This window comes from Petaurus breviceps, unplaced genomic scaffold (assembly GCF_028583685.1).
Source record: "Petaurus breviceps papuanus isolate PSGF00001 unplaced genomic scaffold, PetGlider_PUasm1.0 227, whole genome shotgun sequence".
In the NCBI taxonomy this organism is placed as follows: Eukaryota; Metazoa; Chordata; class Mammalia; order Diprotodontia; family Petauridae; genus Petaurus; species Petaurus breviceps.
The window spans coordinates 17,112,506-17,133,920 of record NW_027185896.1 but is presented as its reverse complement, the minus strand read 5'-3'; the positions used below and the strand labels follow the sequence as shown (position 1 = coordinate 17,133,920).

Sequence of the window (21,415 nt, the reverse complement as noted above, 5' to 3'; positions counted from 1 at the left end):
ATTCCATCATAGTACCAAAGATATTCAGAAGCCATAATAATGCTTAGAGCAGTGCCATCCTTTAGCCTTCCCATAAACCAATACAAGATCAATATTTACTCACAAAATTCTCTATCTCCTTGCCTAAGCTCCTCTGTCCCCTGCTGTCTCCAGCTGTCTGGCTAGCTCTCAACCAGCTGCTTGTGGGCTTGGCTTCTCAGCAAACTCCTCCCACCACAGGCTCCATGTGACTGCATTCAACCTATCAGGGGGCAGAGTTTCTCTGTACTGCAGGGGAGGTCTTCAAACTCCCCCCACGTCTATTAAGGGGCAGGGAAGATCTTCAAATTCCCATCAAAGGAGACTGAGAAGAAATGGCCAGACTTAGAGAATACTGAGGAGATGGGAATTATGAGAGTACCAAAGGCTGCAGGAAGATTAAGAAGTATGAGAATTGAGAAAATTAGATGTGGCCATTGAGATCATTGGTAACTTTGGAAAGAGAAGCTTCATTTAAATGGTGAGGGGAAAGTTAGAATGCAGAGTCAGGAGAACCTGAGTTCAAATGTGGCCTCAGACATTTAACACTTACTAGCCATGTGACCTTGGGCAAGTCACTTAACCCCAATTGCCCTGCCTTCCTCCAAAAAGCAAAAAACAAACAAAAAAAAAACTGGCTCTTTTTTAGCATTCAAGTTGTAGATGCCACAACAAACAACTGAGACATTAGGATTCCCCAAATATTTTAATAATATTGCAAAGACTTTAAGTCTCAAGGGAGTCCTATTGACCCATCCCTTCTGCTGCCTCTCCCCAAGTTAACCTCAGAAATAAGCTTAATTCTAAAATTGGAAGTGAGTCAGATTTTGAAAGTCATAGACTCCAACTCGGGTTTAACTGCCTCTTTGGATACCCACAAAGGTTCTTGCCATTTCCAGAGGCTGTGCTTTTTTCCTAGGTCGGATGAGGCTTTCAAATGCCTTAACCATGGCACCCTCTGTAATTCTTACAGCCCATATGCTTTGGACTGTGGAGACAGTATGTTAAAAATGGAGTTAGAAGAGCTGGGTTCACATCCCATCTCTGAAGCTTAGTAGAGTAGCAGTGTGAGAGTCACTTTTGGTATAAATCACTTAACTTCCATCAAGGTAATTTTCTTCATCCATAAAATGAGTAGTTCATGGGATGATAGATAACCTCTAAGGTCCCTTTAAACTCTAGATTAGCAGTTCTTAAACTTTTTGGTCTCAGGAACACGAATCAGGTCTCTTTACACTCTTAAAAATTATTGTGAACCCCAAAGAGCTTTTGTTTATGTGGATTATATAAAAATTTATAATATTAGAAATTAAAATGGATTTTTAAAATATATTATATACATATATTCATTTAAATTAATAAGAAATCCATTGCATGTTAACATCATTTTATGAAAAATAACTTTCTCAAAAAAAGCTCTTGAGAAGAGTAATGTTGCTTTACATTTAAAAAAAACTCTTTAAATGTTTATTTTAGAACAAGACAACTAGATTGTCTGCTTCTGCATTTAATCTGTTGCCATGTTGTTTTGGTTAAAATATATGAATAAAATCTGGCTTCCTAAAAATGTGTAGCTGGAAAAAAAGGAGTATTCCAAAAGACAAATAACATCGTTATCATGAAAATAATTTTGAAAGAATCTGAGAGACTCCCTGTGGACCACATTTTGAGAGCTACAACTCTGGATCAGTAATCTCTGTGATCCTTTCCTAACTCAGCCCTGCTTAAACTTATCTGCCTTGCCAGTTCCAATTTCATTTGATGCTCATTAACAACATTGTGGAAGCTAAGGCTCACAGTTATGCCTTGTTCCTTTTTTTTCCATTACATTTTGGTACCTCTATATTTATGCTCCTATTCTACTACCTATCATAGTACAGCCCATGTAGTGTACTCCCCATATTTAGTAAACCTGATAACAGAGTGAATAACTCATAGGATTCATATGCTCCAAAATTGATTTTGCATGAAGAGAATTGCAAATTCCTATTTCCTAAATCTCACAGGAGGAAATTTTCAGTGAACCATGGTGAGAAGATGAACTTCATAAAACAGTGGCTTCCTATTCATTTAGAGGGAGTTGATTCCCTTGGTTCTCCTGTAGAATTGTGATGGGTTGAAAGAAATGCTAGCATGTCTCCATTTGTTTCTAATTATATTTGAGCTTTCTTTTTAGTAGCAAGCACCCTAAGTGATCTTATAAAAACAAAAAAAAATGCTCTAAGACAAACAATTCACTATTTCCACAGAATTTTAAATGCTCACATTGTAATAAAAAGTTTTTAGCAATACTTATCATTATGCTTCTTTTCAAAGTGTACTTGTCAATTTTCCACTGTTTAATCCTTTGTTGCTACCTTCATTTTTGAGCCTTGTGAAAATTAAAATGTGCTTTTTATTGTCCTCCAATTTACACAAAAATGCTATATTCACAGAATATCCTTAATCAAGGAACAATTCTAGGAAAGCCAAAGACAACCCAAAAAAGGGTTTTTTTTTTTAATCTGTTAAGTGAGAGGAGCTTCAAAGAAGGGGGTAAAAACATTATTTGGGGGATGGGAGGGAGCCAATGATAGTAGATAAAGAGGATTATTGAAACTGCTAAATTCTTTCTCCTGTGTTCTCTGCCAAGGAGATGATCTTTGAATTGAAAAGGTAGAACAGGGAATTGATGCCATGTGTGAATAGGGGCACCTAAGTGATACAGTGGATAGAGTGCTGGGCCTGGAGTCAGGAGGGCTCTTCTTGAGTTCTAATCCAGCTTCAGACACTTCCAACCTGTGTGACCTTGAGCAAGTCAACCCTTTTGGCGTTAATTTCCTCATCTGTCAAATGAGCTGGAAATGGCAAACCACTCCAGTATCTTTGCCAAGAAAACCCCAAATGGGGTCATGAAGGATCAGACATGACTGAAAACAGTAGAACAACATGAATAGGAAGATAGTAAGAAAGCGACTAGCACCGTGTGACCCTGGGCAAGTCACTTAACCCCAGTTGCCCTCCCCCCCCCGCAAAAAAAGAAAGCACCAACTAGCTGCCACTGAATAATTTAAGCTCGGTATCAGATAAACTATGTTTTAGAGTACTGAGAATTTGCACATGTGAATTTTTTTTTTTTGCATATGTGAATTTTGAGCCATCACCAATGATCTTTGAAAGATTGTGGCAAACAAAAGAAGTATTATAGGATTATATTCCTACTTTTTAAAAATGTGATAAAAGTAGAATATGTATAACCATAAACACTTTATTTGCTGTGACAATTCTAGAATGACAATAATAGTTAATATTTATATAGCACTTAGAGGTTTTCAAACCACTTTGTGTATGTTATCTCATTTGATCCTCAAAAGTACCCTATAAAGTAGATGCTGTTTTTATCCCCGTTTTACAGATGAGGAAAATAATTAAAGTTTCAGTGGTTTACCCTGGGTCACATGGCTAGTGTCTTAAGGCAAGATAGTAACTCAGATTTGCCTAACTCCAGGTCTAATGATCTGTACCACCTGTACCAATCTGTACTACTGTACCACCTAGCTTCCTCAATTTATGATCAAAATTGATAAGAGCAATTTATTATTAAAGGATAATGAACATCTAGAAAAAAGCAGTGACTGCAGATGGTCAGCATGACTTCATCAAGAATAGTTCATGCCAAGATAACCTCATTTCCTTTTTTTGACACCATTTCTAGACTGGTATGGATAACAAGCATATGTTAATACATTTACTTTGTGCCAGGCACTTCATTAAGCCTTCCCTGCCCTTAAAGAGCTTATATAATAATGGGAAAGAAAACATGTAAAGGGGAATGGGAGCCAGTGTGGGAAGTTAGAGTTTTGAAGTCAAAAAAAGTGATGAGTAGGGTTATAAGGCAGTCCTTTGACACACCCTTTCCAGAGGCTGTGGAAGTAATGATTTGATTACAGTTCAGAAAGAAATAAGGTAGTGGGAGGGGGGAGCATACCTATTCCACTGTTGGGCTTAAAATGGCCAGGGTGAATATGAGGACTCATGGTTTCAGGGAGAGTAATAGCATAGTTCCTTCTAGGCATGCTGTCTCACATGCTACAAATACTGCCTGCCTGGATTTTTCAAGGCATTTGACAAATTGTCTCCTGACATTTTAATGGGGTGGGGAAGAGGAATAGTACAAGTAGAAGCTGAATGACAAGGCCCAAAGGGTTATTAATGAACCATCATCTTCAAAATGAAACCTATAATAGAGTTCCCCAGGGATCTGTTTGTTGCCGTGCTGAAATCAACAGTAGCAATAATATAAAGACATTTATGACTTAAATAAGACAAGCAAGATAGCTAGCTAACAGTAAAAGATAAAGTCAGGATCCAGAAAAACTTTGCTAGATCATTGGGCCAAATTTAAGAAAATAATATTAAATAGGGACAGAGGAATACTTTTACGTAGGTTAAAAAAAAAAAACTTTGTAAGTACCAGGTCAGGCAGTTCAGCTTTCATGTAGGACTAGGGCTCCTTCATTTTTTTTTTTATCCATAGTATGCTGTTGTGAAAGAAAACAGACCCCCCAAAACCTGAAGAAAAATAAAGTGGGGGGAAAAATTTGCTTCAATCTGTATTCAGACACCATCAATTCTTTCTCTGGGAATGGATGGCATTTTTCATCCTAAATCCTTCAGAGTTGTCATAGATCATTGTATTGCTGAAAATAGCTAAGTCATTAATACCTGATCATTTTTGCAATATTGCTGTTACTTTGCATCTAGTATATTTCACTTTGTTTCAACCTATGTAAGTCTTTCTAGGTTTTCCTGAGAGTATTCTGCTCATAATTTCTTATGGTACAATAGTATTCCATCATAATTACATACTGCAACTTATTCATCCATTGATGTGTATCCCCTCAGTTCTAATTCTTTACCCCCAGAAAAGAGCTGTTTTAAAATTTTTTTGTTTTTTTAAAATTATTTATTTTTATTTTTCAACATTCATTTTCATAAGTTTTAAATTTTCTCCCCCTTCCTCCCCAAGACAGCTTGTAATCTGTTATGGACTCTGCATATCCATTCCTATTATACATTTTTACATTAGTCATGTTACATAGAAGAAATACAACAAATGGGAAAAACCACGAGAAAGAAAAAACAAAATAAAACAAAAAAATAACCTGCTTCGCTCTGCCTTCCAACTTCATAGTTCTTTCTCCAGATGTGCCTGGCATTTTCCATCATGTGTCCTTTGGAATTGTTTTAGGTCCTTACATTGCTGAGAAGGACTAAGTCTATAAAAATCAGTCCTTGCACACTATGGCAGTTTTCCTTGATAATTTCTTGAAAGATAATGTCTAGGCTCTCTTTTTTCATCATGGCTTTCAGGTAGTCCAATAATTTTTAAATTATCTCTCCTAGATCTGTTTTCCAGGTCAGTTTTTTCTTCAGTGAGATATTTCACATTGTCTCCTTTTTAAAAATTCTTTTGGTTTTGTTTTATCATTTCTTGATTTCTCATAAAGTCATTAGCTTCCATTTGCTCCATTTTAATTTTTAAGGAATTATTTTCTTCAGTGAGCTTTTGGAACTCCTTTTCCATTTGACCACTTCAGATTTTTTTTTTTTTTGCCTTTTGGAGGGCAATTGGGGTTAAGTAACTTGCCCAAGGTTACACGGCTAGTATTTTTGTGGGGGTATTAAGTGTCTGAGGCTGGAACCAAACTTGGGTCCTCCTGACTCTGGGGCCAGTGCTTTACTCACTGCGCCACGTAGCTGCCCCACCAATTCTGATTTTTAAGGCATTCTTCTCTTCATTGGCTTTGTGTACCTCTTTTCCATTTGGTCTAGTCATTTTTTTTTTAAATTTTTGGTAGGGGGAAGGCAGGGCAACTGGGGTTGTCATTTGCCCAGGGTCACACAGCTATGTCTGAGGCTAGATTTGAACTCAGGTCCTCCCATCTCTATGGCCAGTGCTCTATTCACTGCACCACCTACCTGCCCCTAGTCTGTTTTTTAAGATATTATTTTTTTCAGTATTTTTTATGTCTCCTTTAGCAAGCTGTTGATTCATTTTTCATGATTTTCTTGCATCACTCTAATTTCTCTTCCCAGTTTTTCCTCTACTTCTCTTACTTGATTTTCAGAATCCTTTTTGAGTTCTTCTATGGCCTGAGACCAATTCATATTTCCCTTGGAATCTTTGGATGTAGGAGTTTTGACTGTTTTGTCTTCTAAGTATGTGTTTCGATCTTCCTTGTCACCACAGTAAGTTAATGCAGTCTGAGTTTTTTTTTTCCTTTGTTTACTCATTTTCCCGGCCTATTACTTGACTTTTTAACTCTTTGTTAATGTAGGGCTCTGCTTCCAGTGTGGAGGCATACTGTCCCAGCTTCAGGGGGTTATTTTGAAGATGTTTTCAGAGTTACTTCTAGGGCCCTGTTAAGTTTTCAGTTATTCCAAGGTGGTATGATCTAAGGAGAGGTGTTTACTCTTCTCCTGACCTGTGCTGTGGTCTGTGAGTGACCACAAACTCTTTTCTGCCCTGAAACTGTGAGGAGGGTTCACTCTCTACTGCTGCCAGTGCTCCTCCTTACCCCCAGGGCCACCACCCAAATCCAGGTATAGGCAGAGCAACAGAGTCCTGCCTCAGTGCTAACAAAGAGACCCTGTAATCACCTTCTGATCAGTTGTTTGATCCCATTACTGTCTGTGGACTGAGAACTCTGGAAGTAGCTGCTGCCACTGCCGCTACTGATCCGATCACTCCCAAGGCCTTCTCCTGGTCCTCTGGGGTCGGGGCTATACCAGGGCCAGGGCAGGACTGTGCTCCTCTCTCATCCAGGTCTGACAGACCTTCCCACTGACCTTCTAAGCCATCTTTGGCATTTGTGGGTTGAGAAGTATGGAAACCACCACAGCTGCCAGTGATTCAGTCTTCTGAGTCCTGCTCCAGATTTGATGAGGCCTGGTCTGCTGGCATGGCCCATGCTGGACTGTGCTTCTCTCTTAGCCTGGTGCAACAGACCTTTCCTTTCAACCTTCCAGATTGTCTTGGCCTGGAAATTTGTTTCACTCTGTCTTCTTGTAGATTCTGCTGCTCTAGAATTTGTTTAGAGTTATTTTTTACAGGTATTTGGAGGGGTTTGGGGGGAGTTCAGACGAGCCTTGACTTTACTCTGCTATCTTGGATCCACCTATATGTGTGTGGGGGGCGGGGGGCTGGGGGGAGAATTACATCTTTATTTTTATTAACCTGTAACTGAAATTAAGCATTTCTTTCCATTTATTTTATTCATTAAAAACTAATTTGAGAGGAGTCCATAGGCTTCACTGTACTACCAAAATAATACAGATATACACAAAAGTTACACATGCTTGATGTAGAAGATAGTGTTTGAAGAATGTCTTAAAGGAAGAGGATAATTGTATGAAATAGAAGGTGAGAAGGGATAGCAATCCAGGTATTGGGGTTGGCCAGTACAAAGTCACAGAGACACAAGATGGAGTATGTGTGTAAGGACTAAAAAGAAATTTATTTGGGTTGGATTACAAAGTGCTAGAGGGGAGTAATTTACTACGCAGCTGGAAAGATAAGTTGGGGCTAAGTTGTAAAAGTTTAAAAGCTGAACAGAGGAGTTCATATTTAATTGTAGAGAAAGTAGGAAACATCTTGAGTATGGTCAGATAATACCTTAAAGAGACACTGTTTTTGGTAGTTGTGTGGAAGACAAACTGAAGTGGGAAGAGGCTTGAGACATGGTATCCAATTAGGAAGCCATGGTAATAATTTTGGCAAAAAGTGAAGAGGTGCTAAACTAAGGTGGTGGCTATATGGAGAGAAAAGGGGTCAGATATGAGAAATAACAAGATTAAAACAAGATCTGGTGATTGGTTGGATGAGTGAAGTGAAGGAGAGTGAAGAGTTAAGGATAATTAAGGATAATGGCAAGGATGTGAACTCGGGAGAGTGGAATTATGGTGCTACATTAGACAGAAATAGGAAAGTTTGAAGTAGGTGTGGGTGTGAAGAGAAAAACCATTCCGTTTTGGTTATGTTGTCTGAGATTTTTTCAGAGCATCTTGTTTGAAATGTCCAGTGGTCAGTTGGTGATAGGGGATTGAAGCTCATGGGAGAGCCCTAGGGCTCTATATTATATAAGCCATATAAAATTTTTGATTATATAAATTTGGGAGTCATTGGCATAGAGATGGCAATTGAATCCATGGGAGATCATTCATTTACCAGGAGAGAAAGTGTACAGAGCTAAGAGTAGGTACTAAGGCCAGACCCTTAGGGGATACCCATAGTTATGAGTGTGTTAAAGATGATGAATGAACAAAGGAAACTGAGAAGAACAGTCACACTGGCAGGAGGGAAACAAGGAAAGAGCACTGTCTGAAAACCCAGAGTAGAGAATATCCAGAGGGAAATTACTTTCAGCTGTGTGAAAGCAGCTAGGTAGGGAGGGCAACTCAGAAGAGCATTGGTGACTTTGGGAAGAGCAGTTTCTAAGTGAGTGATGATATTCGAAGCCAGACTGCAGAGGGTTTAAGTGTGAATTAAAGGAAAAGTAGAAAAAGATGTAGGAACTTTAATGTAATGCAAACTTCTTGAAAGTTAAAAGTGGAGGGGGGGGGGGGGTTGGAGATGGGAGTCAGCCAAGATGACTGAGTAGAAATAGGACTTCCCTGTGGCTCTGGCTTCTGCCTCCTCCAATACATGTAAAAAAATGACTCTAAACAAATTTTAGAGCCACAGAACCCACAAAGTAACAGAGAGAAATAAATCTCCCACTGAAGGCAACCTGGCAGAAAGGGGCTATCTCACCAAGCTGGGAGCCATGGCCCAGCCCACTGTGATCCGCCCAACGGTTTTGGCCCCAGGGCAGCCCCAACCAGCAGTGGCCAGAACAGACTTCAGGAGGGTAAAGCAAGAGCAGCTGTGGTGGTTTCTAGACTTCTCAATCCGTAAACACCAAAGACAAAGTAAAAGGTCATTGTAAAACTCTGTTGGAACAGGGGTGGATGGAAGAGCATGCCCCTGGGTCCTGCCCCTGAGGCAAGAAGTGGTGGAAGTACGGCTACTACAGTGAGTGGCTGCCTCAGGAACTCCTGGCCTGCAGATCATAGGGGGACCAAATGAGCATTCAGAGAGTAATCACTCTTGCATTGACCTGCTTGGATATGGATCACTCTCTTGGTTGGAGGTCCTGGAGTGTGTGTGGCCAGGTGCCAGAGCCTGTGGGGGCTGCAGAGAGGCCACCCTCCTAATTGCTACTGCACGTGTGAAAACCTCAGTGATTTGGGACAAAGCTCTCTCCATTCTGAAAGCAGAGTTCTACCCTGGCAAAGAGTTCATAAGTCAAGTAATTGACAGGCAACATGAGCGAGCAGAAGAAACACAATCCTACCATAGATTCTTTTTTCAGGGACAAAAAGGATCAAAGTATGGAACCAGAAGAAGACAACAAAGTCAGAACTCCTGGATCAAAAGCTCCCAAGAAAAATATGAATGGGTTACGGGCCATGGAGGATCTCAAGAAGGATTTTATAAACCAAGTAAGAGAAGTGGAGGAAAAATGGGGAAGAAAAATGAGAATGATGTAAGAAAATCAAGAAAAGGGGGCAGAGTTAAGATGGTGGTATAGAAGCAGGACCGCCCCGGGGGTCCAGCTTCCACCTTCCCCAATCCATGTAAAAAGGGGACTCTAAACAAACTTTGGAGCTGCAGAACCCACAAAATGACACAGAGAAGCTAACCTCTGTAGCGGCAAGCACCCCAAGCACGTCCTCAGGGTTTGCTGCTACCACAGGTTCTTGGATCTGCTTTGATAAAGGAAAGCAACTCAAAATGGGTTAACAAGCTTACTCTAATCAGTCAGACGTATATCATTTACCTTGTTCAGGGAAAAAGGTCAGCACCCCGAACATCAAAGTATACAGGCAGAATTATCAAGACAGAAACAGATCAAGTAGACAGCTTTCCATTGCCTCTTGAAAAAAATCCTAAAAAGAAAACTCCTAGAAATATTATAGCCAAATTCCAGAGATCCCAGGTCAAGGAGAAAATACTGCCAAGAAGTCAGGAAGAAACAATTGGAGTATTGGGGAGACCCAATCAGGATAACACAAGACCTAGCAGCTTCTACGCAAAGGGATCAAACAGCTTGGAATATGATATTCCAGAGGTCAAAGGAGCTAGGATTAAAACCAAGAATCACCTACCCAGCAAAACTGAGTATAATGCTTCAGGGGAAAATATGGTCATTCAATGAAATAGAGGATTTTCAAGCATTCTTGATGAACAAACCAGAGGTGAGCAGAAAATCTGACTTGCAAATACAAGAAGCAAGAGAAGCATGAGAAGGAAAACAGGGAAAAGAAATCATGAGGAACTTATTAAAGTTGAACTATTTACATTCCTACATGGAAAACGATCATTATAACTCATAAGACTTTTCTCAGTATGAAGACAGTTGAAGCAAATATATATGTATGTATATATTTGTATACACACATATATATGTATCTATAGGAGGATGTAGGTGTGTATAAATATATATGTGAGGGTTTGCATATTTATGTACATGTATACTTAGAGGGCACAAGATGAGTTGAATATGAAGGGATATCTAAAAAATGAAATTAAGAGGTGAGAGAGGAATATATTGGGAGGAGAAAGGGAGAGATAGATTAGGGTAAATTACCTCATATACAAGAGGCAAGAGAAAACTGTTAAAATGGAGGTGAAGTTGAGCGGCTAGGTGGCGCAGTGAGTAGAACACCGGCCCTGGACTCAGGAGGACCTGAGTTCAAATCTGACCTCCGACACTTAACATAGAAACTAGCCGTGTGACCCTGGGTAAGTCACTTAACCCCAATTTCCCTCCAAAAAATAAAATAAAATGGAGAGGAAGAACAAGAAGGTGAAAGGGAATGGGACAACCTTACACTCATTGAATTTGGCTTAAGGTGGGAATAACATACACACTCAATTGTGTATCTTACCCTACAGGAAAACAGGGAGAAGGGAATAAGAGGGGGCATGATAGAACAGAGAGTAAATTGGGGGTGAGGGAAATTAGAAGCAAACACTTTTGAAACAGGACAGGGTCAAAGGAGAAAATAAGAGTAAGTGAGGGGTGGGATAGGATGGAGGAAAATATAGTTAGTCTTTCTCAATATAACTACTATGGAAGTGATGTGTGGAACTACACATGTACAGCCTATATTGAATTGCTTATCTTTCCAGTGGGGGTGGGTAAGGAGGGAAGGGAAAAAGTTTGAAAGTCAAAATTTTAAAAACAAATGTGTAGGGAGTAGAAACAGGACTTTATGCAGCCCTGGCTCCCACCTCCTCTAGTTCATGTAAAACACGACTCTAGACAAACTTTGGAGTTACAGAACCCACAAAATGACACAGAAAAGCTAACCTCCCGCTGAGGACAGCCCAGCAGGCCAGCAAGAAGGGGCCAACACAGCACTTTGGGAGCCAAGCCAAGCCCCTCACTAGCCAGTTGCTGGCTGGAGGGACTTCAGATCACCAGCAGCTGTGGCGGTTTCCAGGATTATCAACCCATAGATGCTAAGGACAAAGTGAGAGGTCAGTGCAGTGTGGACTTCGGGACCTGGGAATTCGAGAGTAGGATCTGGCCTTTGCCCCTGGGCCGAGAAGTGGCTCAGGCGCCGTGGCCCTGCTGCCGCCCACCTTGTGGCTGCTTCCGAGGTCCTGGTCTGCAGATTGTAGGGGGACCAAGTGTCCAGTCTGAGGGGTAATTGCTCTTACTTTAACCTGCTTGAATCTGGATCACGGTCTAGGGTGGAGGTCCTGGGGTTTGTGAACAGTTTGCCAGAGGGTGTGGAGGCTTCCAAGAGGGCACCCAATTAATAGCTCCAGCAGCTGAGAAAACCCTAGCATTTGGGATAAAGCTCCCATTTCTGGTAGCAGAGTTCTACTATGGCAAAATGATCGAAAGTCAAGAAATTGATTGGCAATATGAACAAGCAAAGGAAGTAAAGCAAACAGAGCAATCCAACATTATTCTCCTATTTTGGGGAGAAAAAGCATCAAAGCGTGGAACAGGAGGAAGACAGCAAAGTCAGAACTCCTGCACCAAAAGCTTCCAAGAAAAATATGAGCTGCTTACAGGCCATAGAGGAGCTTAAAAAGGATTCTGAAAATCAGATAAGAGAAGTGGAGGAAAAACAGGGAAGGGAAATCAGAACGATGCGAGAAAATTACGAAATGAAAGTCAACAACCTGACTGAAGAAAATAACACCTTAAAAAATAGACTAACTCAGATGGCAAAAGAAGCTCAAAAAGGCAATGAGGAGAAGAATGCCTTAAAAAGCTGAATTTGCCACATGGAAAAAGAATCTCAAAAGCTCATTGAAGAGAATCATTCCTTCAGAATTAGATCAGAGCAAATGGAAGCTAGTAATTTTATGAGAAATCAAGATACTATTAAGCAGATCCAAACAAATGCAAAAATAGAAGGCAGTGTGAAATATCTCATTGGAAAAACCACTGGAATGAAATATCTCATTGGAAAATAGATCCAGGAGAGATAATTTAAAAATTATTGGACTACCTGAAAGCCATGATCAAAAAAAGAGCCTAGACACTATCTTTCAAGAAATTATCAAGCAAAATTGCCCTGATATTCTAGAACCAGAGGGCAAAATAGGAATTGAAAGAATTCACCCATTGCCTCTTGAAAAAGATCCCAAAAAGAAAACTCCTAGAAATATTATAGCCAAATTCCAGAGTTCCCAGGTCAAGGAGAGAATATTACAAGCATCCAGGAAGAAATAATTTGAATATTGTGGAAATACAATCAAGATAACTCTGGACCTGGCAGCTTCTACACTGAGGGATTGAAGGGCTTGGAATTTGATATTCCAGAGGTTAGAGGAGCTGGGATTAAAACCAAGAATCACCTACCCAGCAAAACCTGAGTATCATGTTTCAGGGGGAAATATGGTCATTCAGTGGAATAGAGGACTTTCAAGCATTCTTGCTGAAAAAGACAGAATTGAATAGAAAAATTGACATTCAGATACAAGAAGCATGAGAAGGTAAACAGGGAAAAGAAATCTTAAGGAACTTATCAAAGTTGAACTACTTATATTCCCACATGAAAAAACAGTAATTGTAACTTGTGAAACTTTTCTCAGTATGAGAATAGTTGAAGGGTATAGAAATATGTGTGTGTATACATACATATATATGTCTATATAGGAGGGTATCTGGGCGTATGAATACACATGTGAGTGTGTGTATATATGTGTACAGGTATACATCGTGGGCACAGGACCAATTTAATAGGAAGAGATGATACTTAAAAGATGAAATTAAGAGGGGAAAGAGGAATATAATGAGAGGAGATCGGGAGAGAAAAGAATGTGGTAAATTATCTCATAGAAGAGGCAAGGAAAAATTGTTGCAATGGAGGGGAAGAACAGGAAGGCAAAAGGGAATGAGTCAACCTTATTCTCATTGAATTTGGTGTAGGGAGGGAATGAAATACACACTAAATAGGGTATGTCACCTTACAGGAGAGTAAAGGGGAAGGGGGATGAGAGGGGGGATAATGGAAAGGAGGGCAGGCTGTGGGGAGGGAAGTTGGAAGCACTCACTTTTTTTTTTTTAAGCAGTTGGGGTTAAGTAACTTGCTCAAGGTTACACGGCCAGTTATTTCTGGGTGTGGTGCTAAGTATCTGAGCCCGGATTCGATCCCCAGGTTATCCTGACACTGGGGCCGGTGCTCTTTACTCGCTGAGCCACCTGAGAGCCCCTAAGCAGTTGGGGTTAAGTAACTTGCTCAAGGTTACACGGCCAGGTCTTTCTGGGTGGGTGCTAAGTGTCTGAGCCCGGATTCGATCCCCAGGTCATCCCAACACTGGGGCCAATGCTCTTACTTGCTGTGCTACCTGGCCACCCCAGCACCCACACTTTTGAAAAGGACAGGATCAAAGTAGAGATTAGAATAAGTGGAGGTGGGATAGGATGGAGGGAATATAGTCAGTCTTTTACAATATATCCACTATGGAAATGTTTTGCATAGCTACACATGTATAATCTGTACTGAATTGCTTATCTTCCCAGGTAGGGTGGGTGACAAGGGAGGAAGGGAAGAATCTGAAATCCAAAGTTTTAAAATCAAATGTTTAAAAATATAAATTATTATTATTATTATTTTACGTGTACCTGGGAAATGATATATATAGGCACCGGGGCATAGAGATCCACCATGCCGTATTGGAAAGTTGAAGGAGGTATGGGGGAATATATGGGAGAGAGCAGATTGGGGGAGGGGATATTCGTGGGATTGCTGTTTTGGGGTGGTGGGTAGGGAAAATTGGGGAGAAAATTTGTAACTCAAAATCTTGTGGAAATGAATGATGTAAACTAAAAAATAAAAAAAGAGGGAAAAAAACCAAATGTGTATTAAAAAGAAAATGTTAAAAGTGTGATATGGTAGTTAGAAAAGTTGATGTGTGATCCTAGGTTACCATAAGAGAAGCCTAGCTTACATTAATATGATTGTGATGGTCTGACCACATCAAGAGTATTGTGTTCAGGTCTGAGTGCCACATATTGGGTATATTCTTGATAAACAGGAGACAAAGAGCAGAAGAATATTGTGCCACGAAAAGATTGGTTGAAAAAACTGGAAATGTTTAGCCTGGAAAAGGGAAGGCTCATGATGACAAATATTTTCTGTGTGGAATGAGGGTTATCCTTCCCTTTGATCCCACAGGGTAGAATCAGAAGCAATATATGAAAAGTATAAAGAGGAAGATTTAGTCTTTGTGTCACAAAAGGCTTCTTAACAATCAGAGTTGTCAAGAAGTGGAATGAGGTGTTTCAGGAGTTAGTTGGTTTCTCTTCATTGGAGTTCTTCAATCTGAGACTGAATAACATTTTGTCTGATTTGATTTAGTGGTCATTCTGAACCCTACTGCTTGTTCCCCGGGGCATGCCAAAGATCTATATTACAGCATATTTAAGACTGCCATAAGATATGGCTTATGATACTGCCTTAGGACTTTCCCCACCTAAGAGATAGTTTATCATAGAACAAGTTCCCACCTGTTTGTGCTATGTAGTTAAGTGACTGAAGATTTTTCACCTTCTGGAAGATAGTCTGCCAAATCTTGAACAGTCTTGTTGGGTCCAATTATTTCTTTTTTATTATTATCATAGTATTTCATTTCCCCCCAATCATATGTAAAAACAATTTTAATCTTTTTTAAAACTTTGAGTTCCAAATTGTCTCCCTCCCTTCCACCCCTTCATTGCGAAGGCAAGTAATTCCATATAGGTTATACGTGTGTATTGTTATAAAACATATTTCTATGTTAGTCATGTTATGAAAGAAAACAGATCAAAAAAACCCAGAAAAATAAAGTACAAAAAGTATGCTTCAGTCTGTATTCAGATGCCATCAATTCTTTCTTTGAGGATGGATAGCATTTTTCATAAGTCTTTCAGAGTTGTCTTAGATCATTGCATTGCTGTGAATAGCTAAATCATGGGTCCAGTTACTTCTTAATTCTAAAGAAAACATTTTAACTTCTTTAAGCATCCCTTAGTATGTAAGCAGTTCTGCCTTCTAGGAGGTAACATCACAAGGCTGTAGTGTACATCAGCCAGTGCTAGAGTAAATGGATTCGAGCTACTCTCCTAATAAAGCTGTATCTTTTAAAAAAAATTCCTCAGGATAGCCATTCTCAAAAAGTATACGTAAGGAACTTGAGCCATGGAACTGTTGTGAAAGTAAGGAAGAAAATATTTGGAAACCCTAGTTTGAATTTCAAGTCCCTTCAGCATCTCACCTATGTGTTCTATCTGCCTGGATTTCTTAGTCTTTCCCTACTCAAACTAAGCCCTTCTTCAGCCAAGGCAGTCTGTATACCTATCCTTTAAAACGTCTTGTCTTCCTCCAAATCAGATAAAAGTTTAAAAACTAATTATTTCATAATATTTAATCATTGATCACATTGATATCTGTCATGTATGTCTGTCTTACTTTCTCCATCCATCCATTTGTCCCCTCTTCCTGTCAGAAATTTTAAGATCCTTTGGAATAGAACCTGAGCTTTTGCTACTTTGTATTCTGTATACAGGAATTAGCATAGTTTGAATTAAGACAAATCAAGGTTCTGTGCAAGGAGGATAAAAATACACATTAAATAGGTGAAAGTAATATTCTACAAACTCTGTATTAGAGATTGCTCTAATTTTGGTTGAATTTTACAAGTTTGTTTTAGACTCATAGATGTCTTTTCTCAGTCCAAGTGGCCCCAGAGACTTTGAGCCACCACTGAGGATCACAGATTATCTTACGCCACTCACACCTCACTTTTTTCTCCTACCTTGCACAGGAGGCAGGAAATATAAGAGCCTGGTCTACTTCAAAGGGAGACGTTCACCACATAGCTACTGGAAGGCCTCTCAAGACTCTTACCTCCCTCTTGCACAGCATAAAAAAAGATAGTGATGTTATCTAGTCAAGAAGATAAATGTACATTAACAGGAAGCATTCTGTTCCCTAGCATTCCTGTTTATGTACCAAGTAGTCAAATGTTCATCAAATAATTAGTTATTTAGTTATTTAATATAATATTATATTATATTAATATAATAAATAATTAGTTATTTAGTTAGTTAGTCTATAACGTATTACAGTTAAAGGAAAAAATATGTTCTTATTTTACTTTTTAATATGTAATATTGGGAACATCCTTTCCAATTTCATAGCATTCCCTAAAAGGGCTTCTAAATTTTTAGTCTTTTTTAATGAATGCTTGAGCTGAGAGCATTCTCAAGCAATTTGGGCCAGTTTGTATGTGCATGTATGTGTGTGTATATTTGAAAAAAGTTCTATATCATAGTATTTGTTCACCAGAAAAGAGGTTTTCAAAATCAGTTCATTTTTACACTTATTTCAAAGTCATCTCTTAGACTGGTGGGGAGGTTAGGCATGTTCTCACTTCTTTTTTAGTGTAAATTTGTACTTAATTTAGCCTATCATATTCAGCTGTCGTTTGTCTCAAACAAATCAGCCATCCCATTAGTCTATTGTTTTGGCATTTCTGCCAAAAAAATCTTTCCTTGAAAAACTTCAAAATGAGAGAGAAATTGACACAAGTAAGAGTACTGCGAACATAAAGAAAAACCTCAAGAACCAGAGTCACCCTTACCCAGTGTCCACATATTCAGAAGAGTTGAGGAATAACATTTGATTTGTTCCTCCTTGATTTGCAGTTCACGATCAAATTCCTTGGATAGCAACTCTCATACTGAAGAGACACTCAGTAAACGGAAGCGATTGGAGTCTCCAGCCACCTCCCTCTCACCATATGACAGCAGTTGTATTGCTGCCCGAATCCGCCCTTTGTGCAAATACAGGAAGCGCAAGCTGCTCCGGACCAACACAGTCTCATACCTCAGTAGAAAGGTAGATTCAAGTCTTTTGTGGTGTCAGCTATCTTGCTAAAGTAGCTGATGAGCAATGCATGGATGGGGGGGATAACATTTAACAAGAAAGGAGCCACCTGTTATACACCAGGCTCTGTGCTAGGTGCTAATAATACAAAGAAAGACAGCAAACAGCTGTCAGCTCTCAAAGAGCCAATAGAGTAATGGGGGAGACAACATGTAAACATTTATGTACAAACAGGATGCCTTCATGAAAAGGCACTAGTGCAGGTATGATTTCCCTTAAAGTTTCTTTCTTTTGCTATTCTACTTCTTGACTGTGAGCTTCTACAAGCATCAGCTTCCTCATTTGCATATTCCCATTTAGAGACAAGAAAATCCTTCCACACACATAATTTCATGTGTGTAGCTATTTCTTATCCCTATCTCTTCTCTCTATTTTTCCTCACCCTCCTAATTTTATTCATCCAATTTACTATTCCTAAATTCTTTGGTTAGAATACGAGAAGAAAGGGCCTAGTTAAAGTAAGATTCACTGCACAGATATTTATACCATAGTTGTCTATGTCCTATTTATGTTTTTGCCATCAGTCTTTAGCAAAGTGTATAGGACTATTAGTAAGAAAGTGTTTTATAAGCAGTTTTCAAAATCTTACTCCAGAGTAAATACCCTCATCTAACAGCAGAAATATAAACAAATGACAAATATTAAGATAATTCTTTCTATTCATCTTGATTTAAATGAACTTTTTTATGTGTTATCTTTTGCATAAAATGCAGTGTCTTTGAGGCCATTCATTTAGATATTTGAATATATACCATATTCAGGAAAAATAATTCTTTGTACAGAGATCACTGTATTAATGTGAATATGATAGATTTTTTTTAAATGACTAAATGGTTGTGTTAACACCAGGGTTTGGACTTGTTAATACCCTTGTTTAAAAAAAAATCAATGCTTTATTATTTCAAAATCCCTATGATTTGAAGTTCATAACATTAAATTTTTCTTCTTTTTTAAAAGCTTAGTGTGGGGGTGGCTAGGTGGCACAGTGAGTAAAGCGCCAGCCCCAGAGTCAGGAGGACCTAAGTTCGGATCTGGCCTTAGACACTTAACACACATACACACGCACACAACTAGCCATGTAACCTTGGGCAAGTAACTTAACCTTAATTACCCTCCAAAAAAGACCCAAAAAAAAGTGCAAGGAAATCTATATGAGACACTTATCATTCAAAGAAAAATTGAAACTAACTTCTAAAAGGAAATAGTAGCTTAATATAGGAGAAAGGGAGGAATAAGCATTTTCCTAGAGTCTACTATGTGCCTGGTGCTTTACAAATATTCTCTTATTTGATTCTCAAAACAAGCCTGTGAGGTTCTATTATAATCTCCACTTTACAGTTAAGGAAATTGAGGCTTAAGTGACTCACCCAGTGTCACATAGCTAGTAAGCGTCTGATCTCTAATTTGAACTCAGGACTTCCTGTCTCTAGGCCCAGCACACTACCCACTGCTCTACTCAACTGCCTCTAATAGATCAGTGTCATTTGTATACATGCTATAACTTGTAGGGAACCAGGAATCTGATTGTGAGCACATTTCAGAATACCACCTGATAAAATCTTTTTGAGATCATGAGCAGAAATTTCTAAATTGCTTTAAAAATGGTAGGGGGCTCATTTTAGGTATTTTGAGGGTGGAATTTTTTTATCTTAACATAGTATTTAAAATGTATTAACAAAAAGACAGGGAGAGATTTGATGTAGCAGTACAGCACTTAGCAAGTGCCTTAAATGTTTACTGAAGTGAACATATGTTTTGGTTTTTATTAGAAAGCTTGTTGTCTTAAAAGACTCATTTCTAAAACCGTCAATAATATCTCATGCTTTTGATCATGAAGGGAGAATTCTTAATTCAAAACTAGAGATAAATATATTGATTAGGAGTTATGATTAAGAATTTTACATCTCTTTCCTGCCTTATTTGGGGAGAAAAGGCCTGGTTCCAACCCCTTATAATTTTATAATGTTGCTACTTACTTTACGTTAGTTTCCTTCCATCTAAATAGAATCTTATTATCTCCTCTCTTCTTCGTTTCAACATGTAATTAGTTTGTCCCTGGCACAGAACATTATTGAAGAGCACATGAATTTTCCTCTCTCCAGCCTAAACCCCTCCAAAAGTCACCCATAATATTCTCTTTAGAATTTGTACGGCAGAATGTGAACCATGGCTAACTATCCCTGTCTTATTGTTTATCTTCTTTTCAGCCACAGAAACCCCTTACTATGAAGTGTAGCTGTGAATGGCCTCATACTTGTATCCTGTGTGAATGTAAGACATCTCTTAAGCCTATAGATGTTAATACTATGACATTAAAGGAACGAATCGCAGTGTTGGATTCTGGCTTCCATCCTATTCTGTCACTTCCTCATGGTGAGTAGGTTCCTTCTAACTTAGAAACTGGAAGAAGGTACTTTCTCATTTTCTCTCTCTCATCTTCCTTTCCTCTTTGTATAAAGGTCTGAGAGATTGCTAGCAAGATGATGACTTTGAGGGGTGATATCTAAGCTCAGCTTTCTTGTACCTCCTAAAGACAAATGCTCAAAAGGAAAGAACATTAAAAGAGGAATAAGATGAAAAGAAACCTTTTAGGAAATAGAACAGGAAAAAAACAAAGAGATGAGAAAGCAAAAAAGTATACAGTGAAAAAGGGTAAAATTTTAAAGTGAGATGAAAACTCCAGAAAGGGAAAAAACAGACTGGCACAACTGCTACCCTGCTGATAGAGAAAAGGAATATAATATAAGAGCCTCCAGCAATATTTAGAAACAGAATAAAATATATTAAGATCTGGTGTCAAAAAATTGGCAGTTCTTTCAGTGATTTCTAAAGATGAACATTAAAACTATTAAAGTAAAAAAAAAAAGATGGAAAATCTTAAATGAAATAGCAGGCTCTAAGGATCATATTAAATGGGCAGAACCATAAGAAAAATCATAAAGTTGGAATAGCAAACAACAGAGAGGAAGATGGCAAAACTAGAAAAGGATTTCAAATCTCTATAAACAAAAGCATCTTAATGAGACAGAAAATTATTTGTCTGCTGGAAAACACAAATAAAAAGTTAACCATATTCTAGAAATCATGCCAGAACATTGCTTTGAAATATTAGAAATAGGAGCCAGAGTGTGGATTAGTAGTACCCAAAAGACAAGGACCTTGAGCTTAATGCCATTTGAAACATAGTTGTCAAGTTCCAGTTCATCATTAACAACAAACATAAAGTCATTCAAGCAACCAGGAGAAAATAAATTAAGACTAGAATTCAGAATACAGAAAGTTAAGGCAAATTGTTCTAAACCACAATATTGCTTGTCCAAAGGCGACTACGTGGTGCAGTGAATAGAACACCAGCCCTGGAGTCAGGAGGACCTGAGTTCAAATCCTACCTGAGACACTTAACACTTAATTAGCTGTGTGACCTTGGCTGGGCAAGTCACTTAAGCCCAATTGTCCTCCACCTCCCCCCCCAAAAAAAAAAAGCAAAAAAAAAGATTACTTGTCCAACAAACCTGAACATTTATAATCAAAGGAAAATATGTTTCTTAATTGATATCAGAGAGACTTGGCTCTTCTTCACAACATGACTAATGTGAAAATGTTTAATATGAATGTATATGTAGAGCCTATATCTGATTGCATGCCATCTTGGGGATGGGGGAGAAGAGGAGAAAATTTAAAAATCAAAAGCTTGTGGAACTGAATGTTGTAAACTAAAAATAAATACATTTTTAAAAAATCAATATCAGAAATCTTAATTCTTTTTTGATGAGAAATGCAAAACTGGGAAGAGCACTTGAAAATACAGATTGACAAGGCATATAAAAGTAATCTAAAAGTGAATTCACGTAGGGAATAAAAGATGCTTAATACACTAGAAGGAGGTTAAAAAAAAACTTTCATGGTTTTAAAGTTA

The 21,415-nt window shown here is 38.6% G+C and overlaps 1 protein-coding gene across 4 annotated transcripts in view; it reads left to right on the top strand.

The window, feature by feature from the left end:
- The window catches only part of LOC138167182 (KAT8 regulatory NSL complex subunit 1-like), a 167,692-nt gene that overhangs the window by 110,582 nt on the left and 35,695 nt on the right, over positions 1–21,415 (top strand). For all 4 annotated transcript variants that reach the window (XM_069095944.1, XM_069095946.1, XM_069095943.1 and 1 more), the window contains 2 exons: positions 17,259–17,451; positions 19,707–19,872. In XM_069095944.1, the coding sequence (XP_068952045.1) occupies positions 17,259–17,451; positions 19,707–19,872 (359 nt within the window). The remainder of the gene's footprint in view (positions 1–17,258; positions 17,452–19,706; positions 19,873–21,415) is intronic.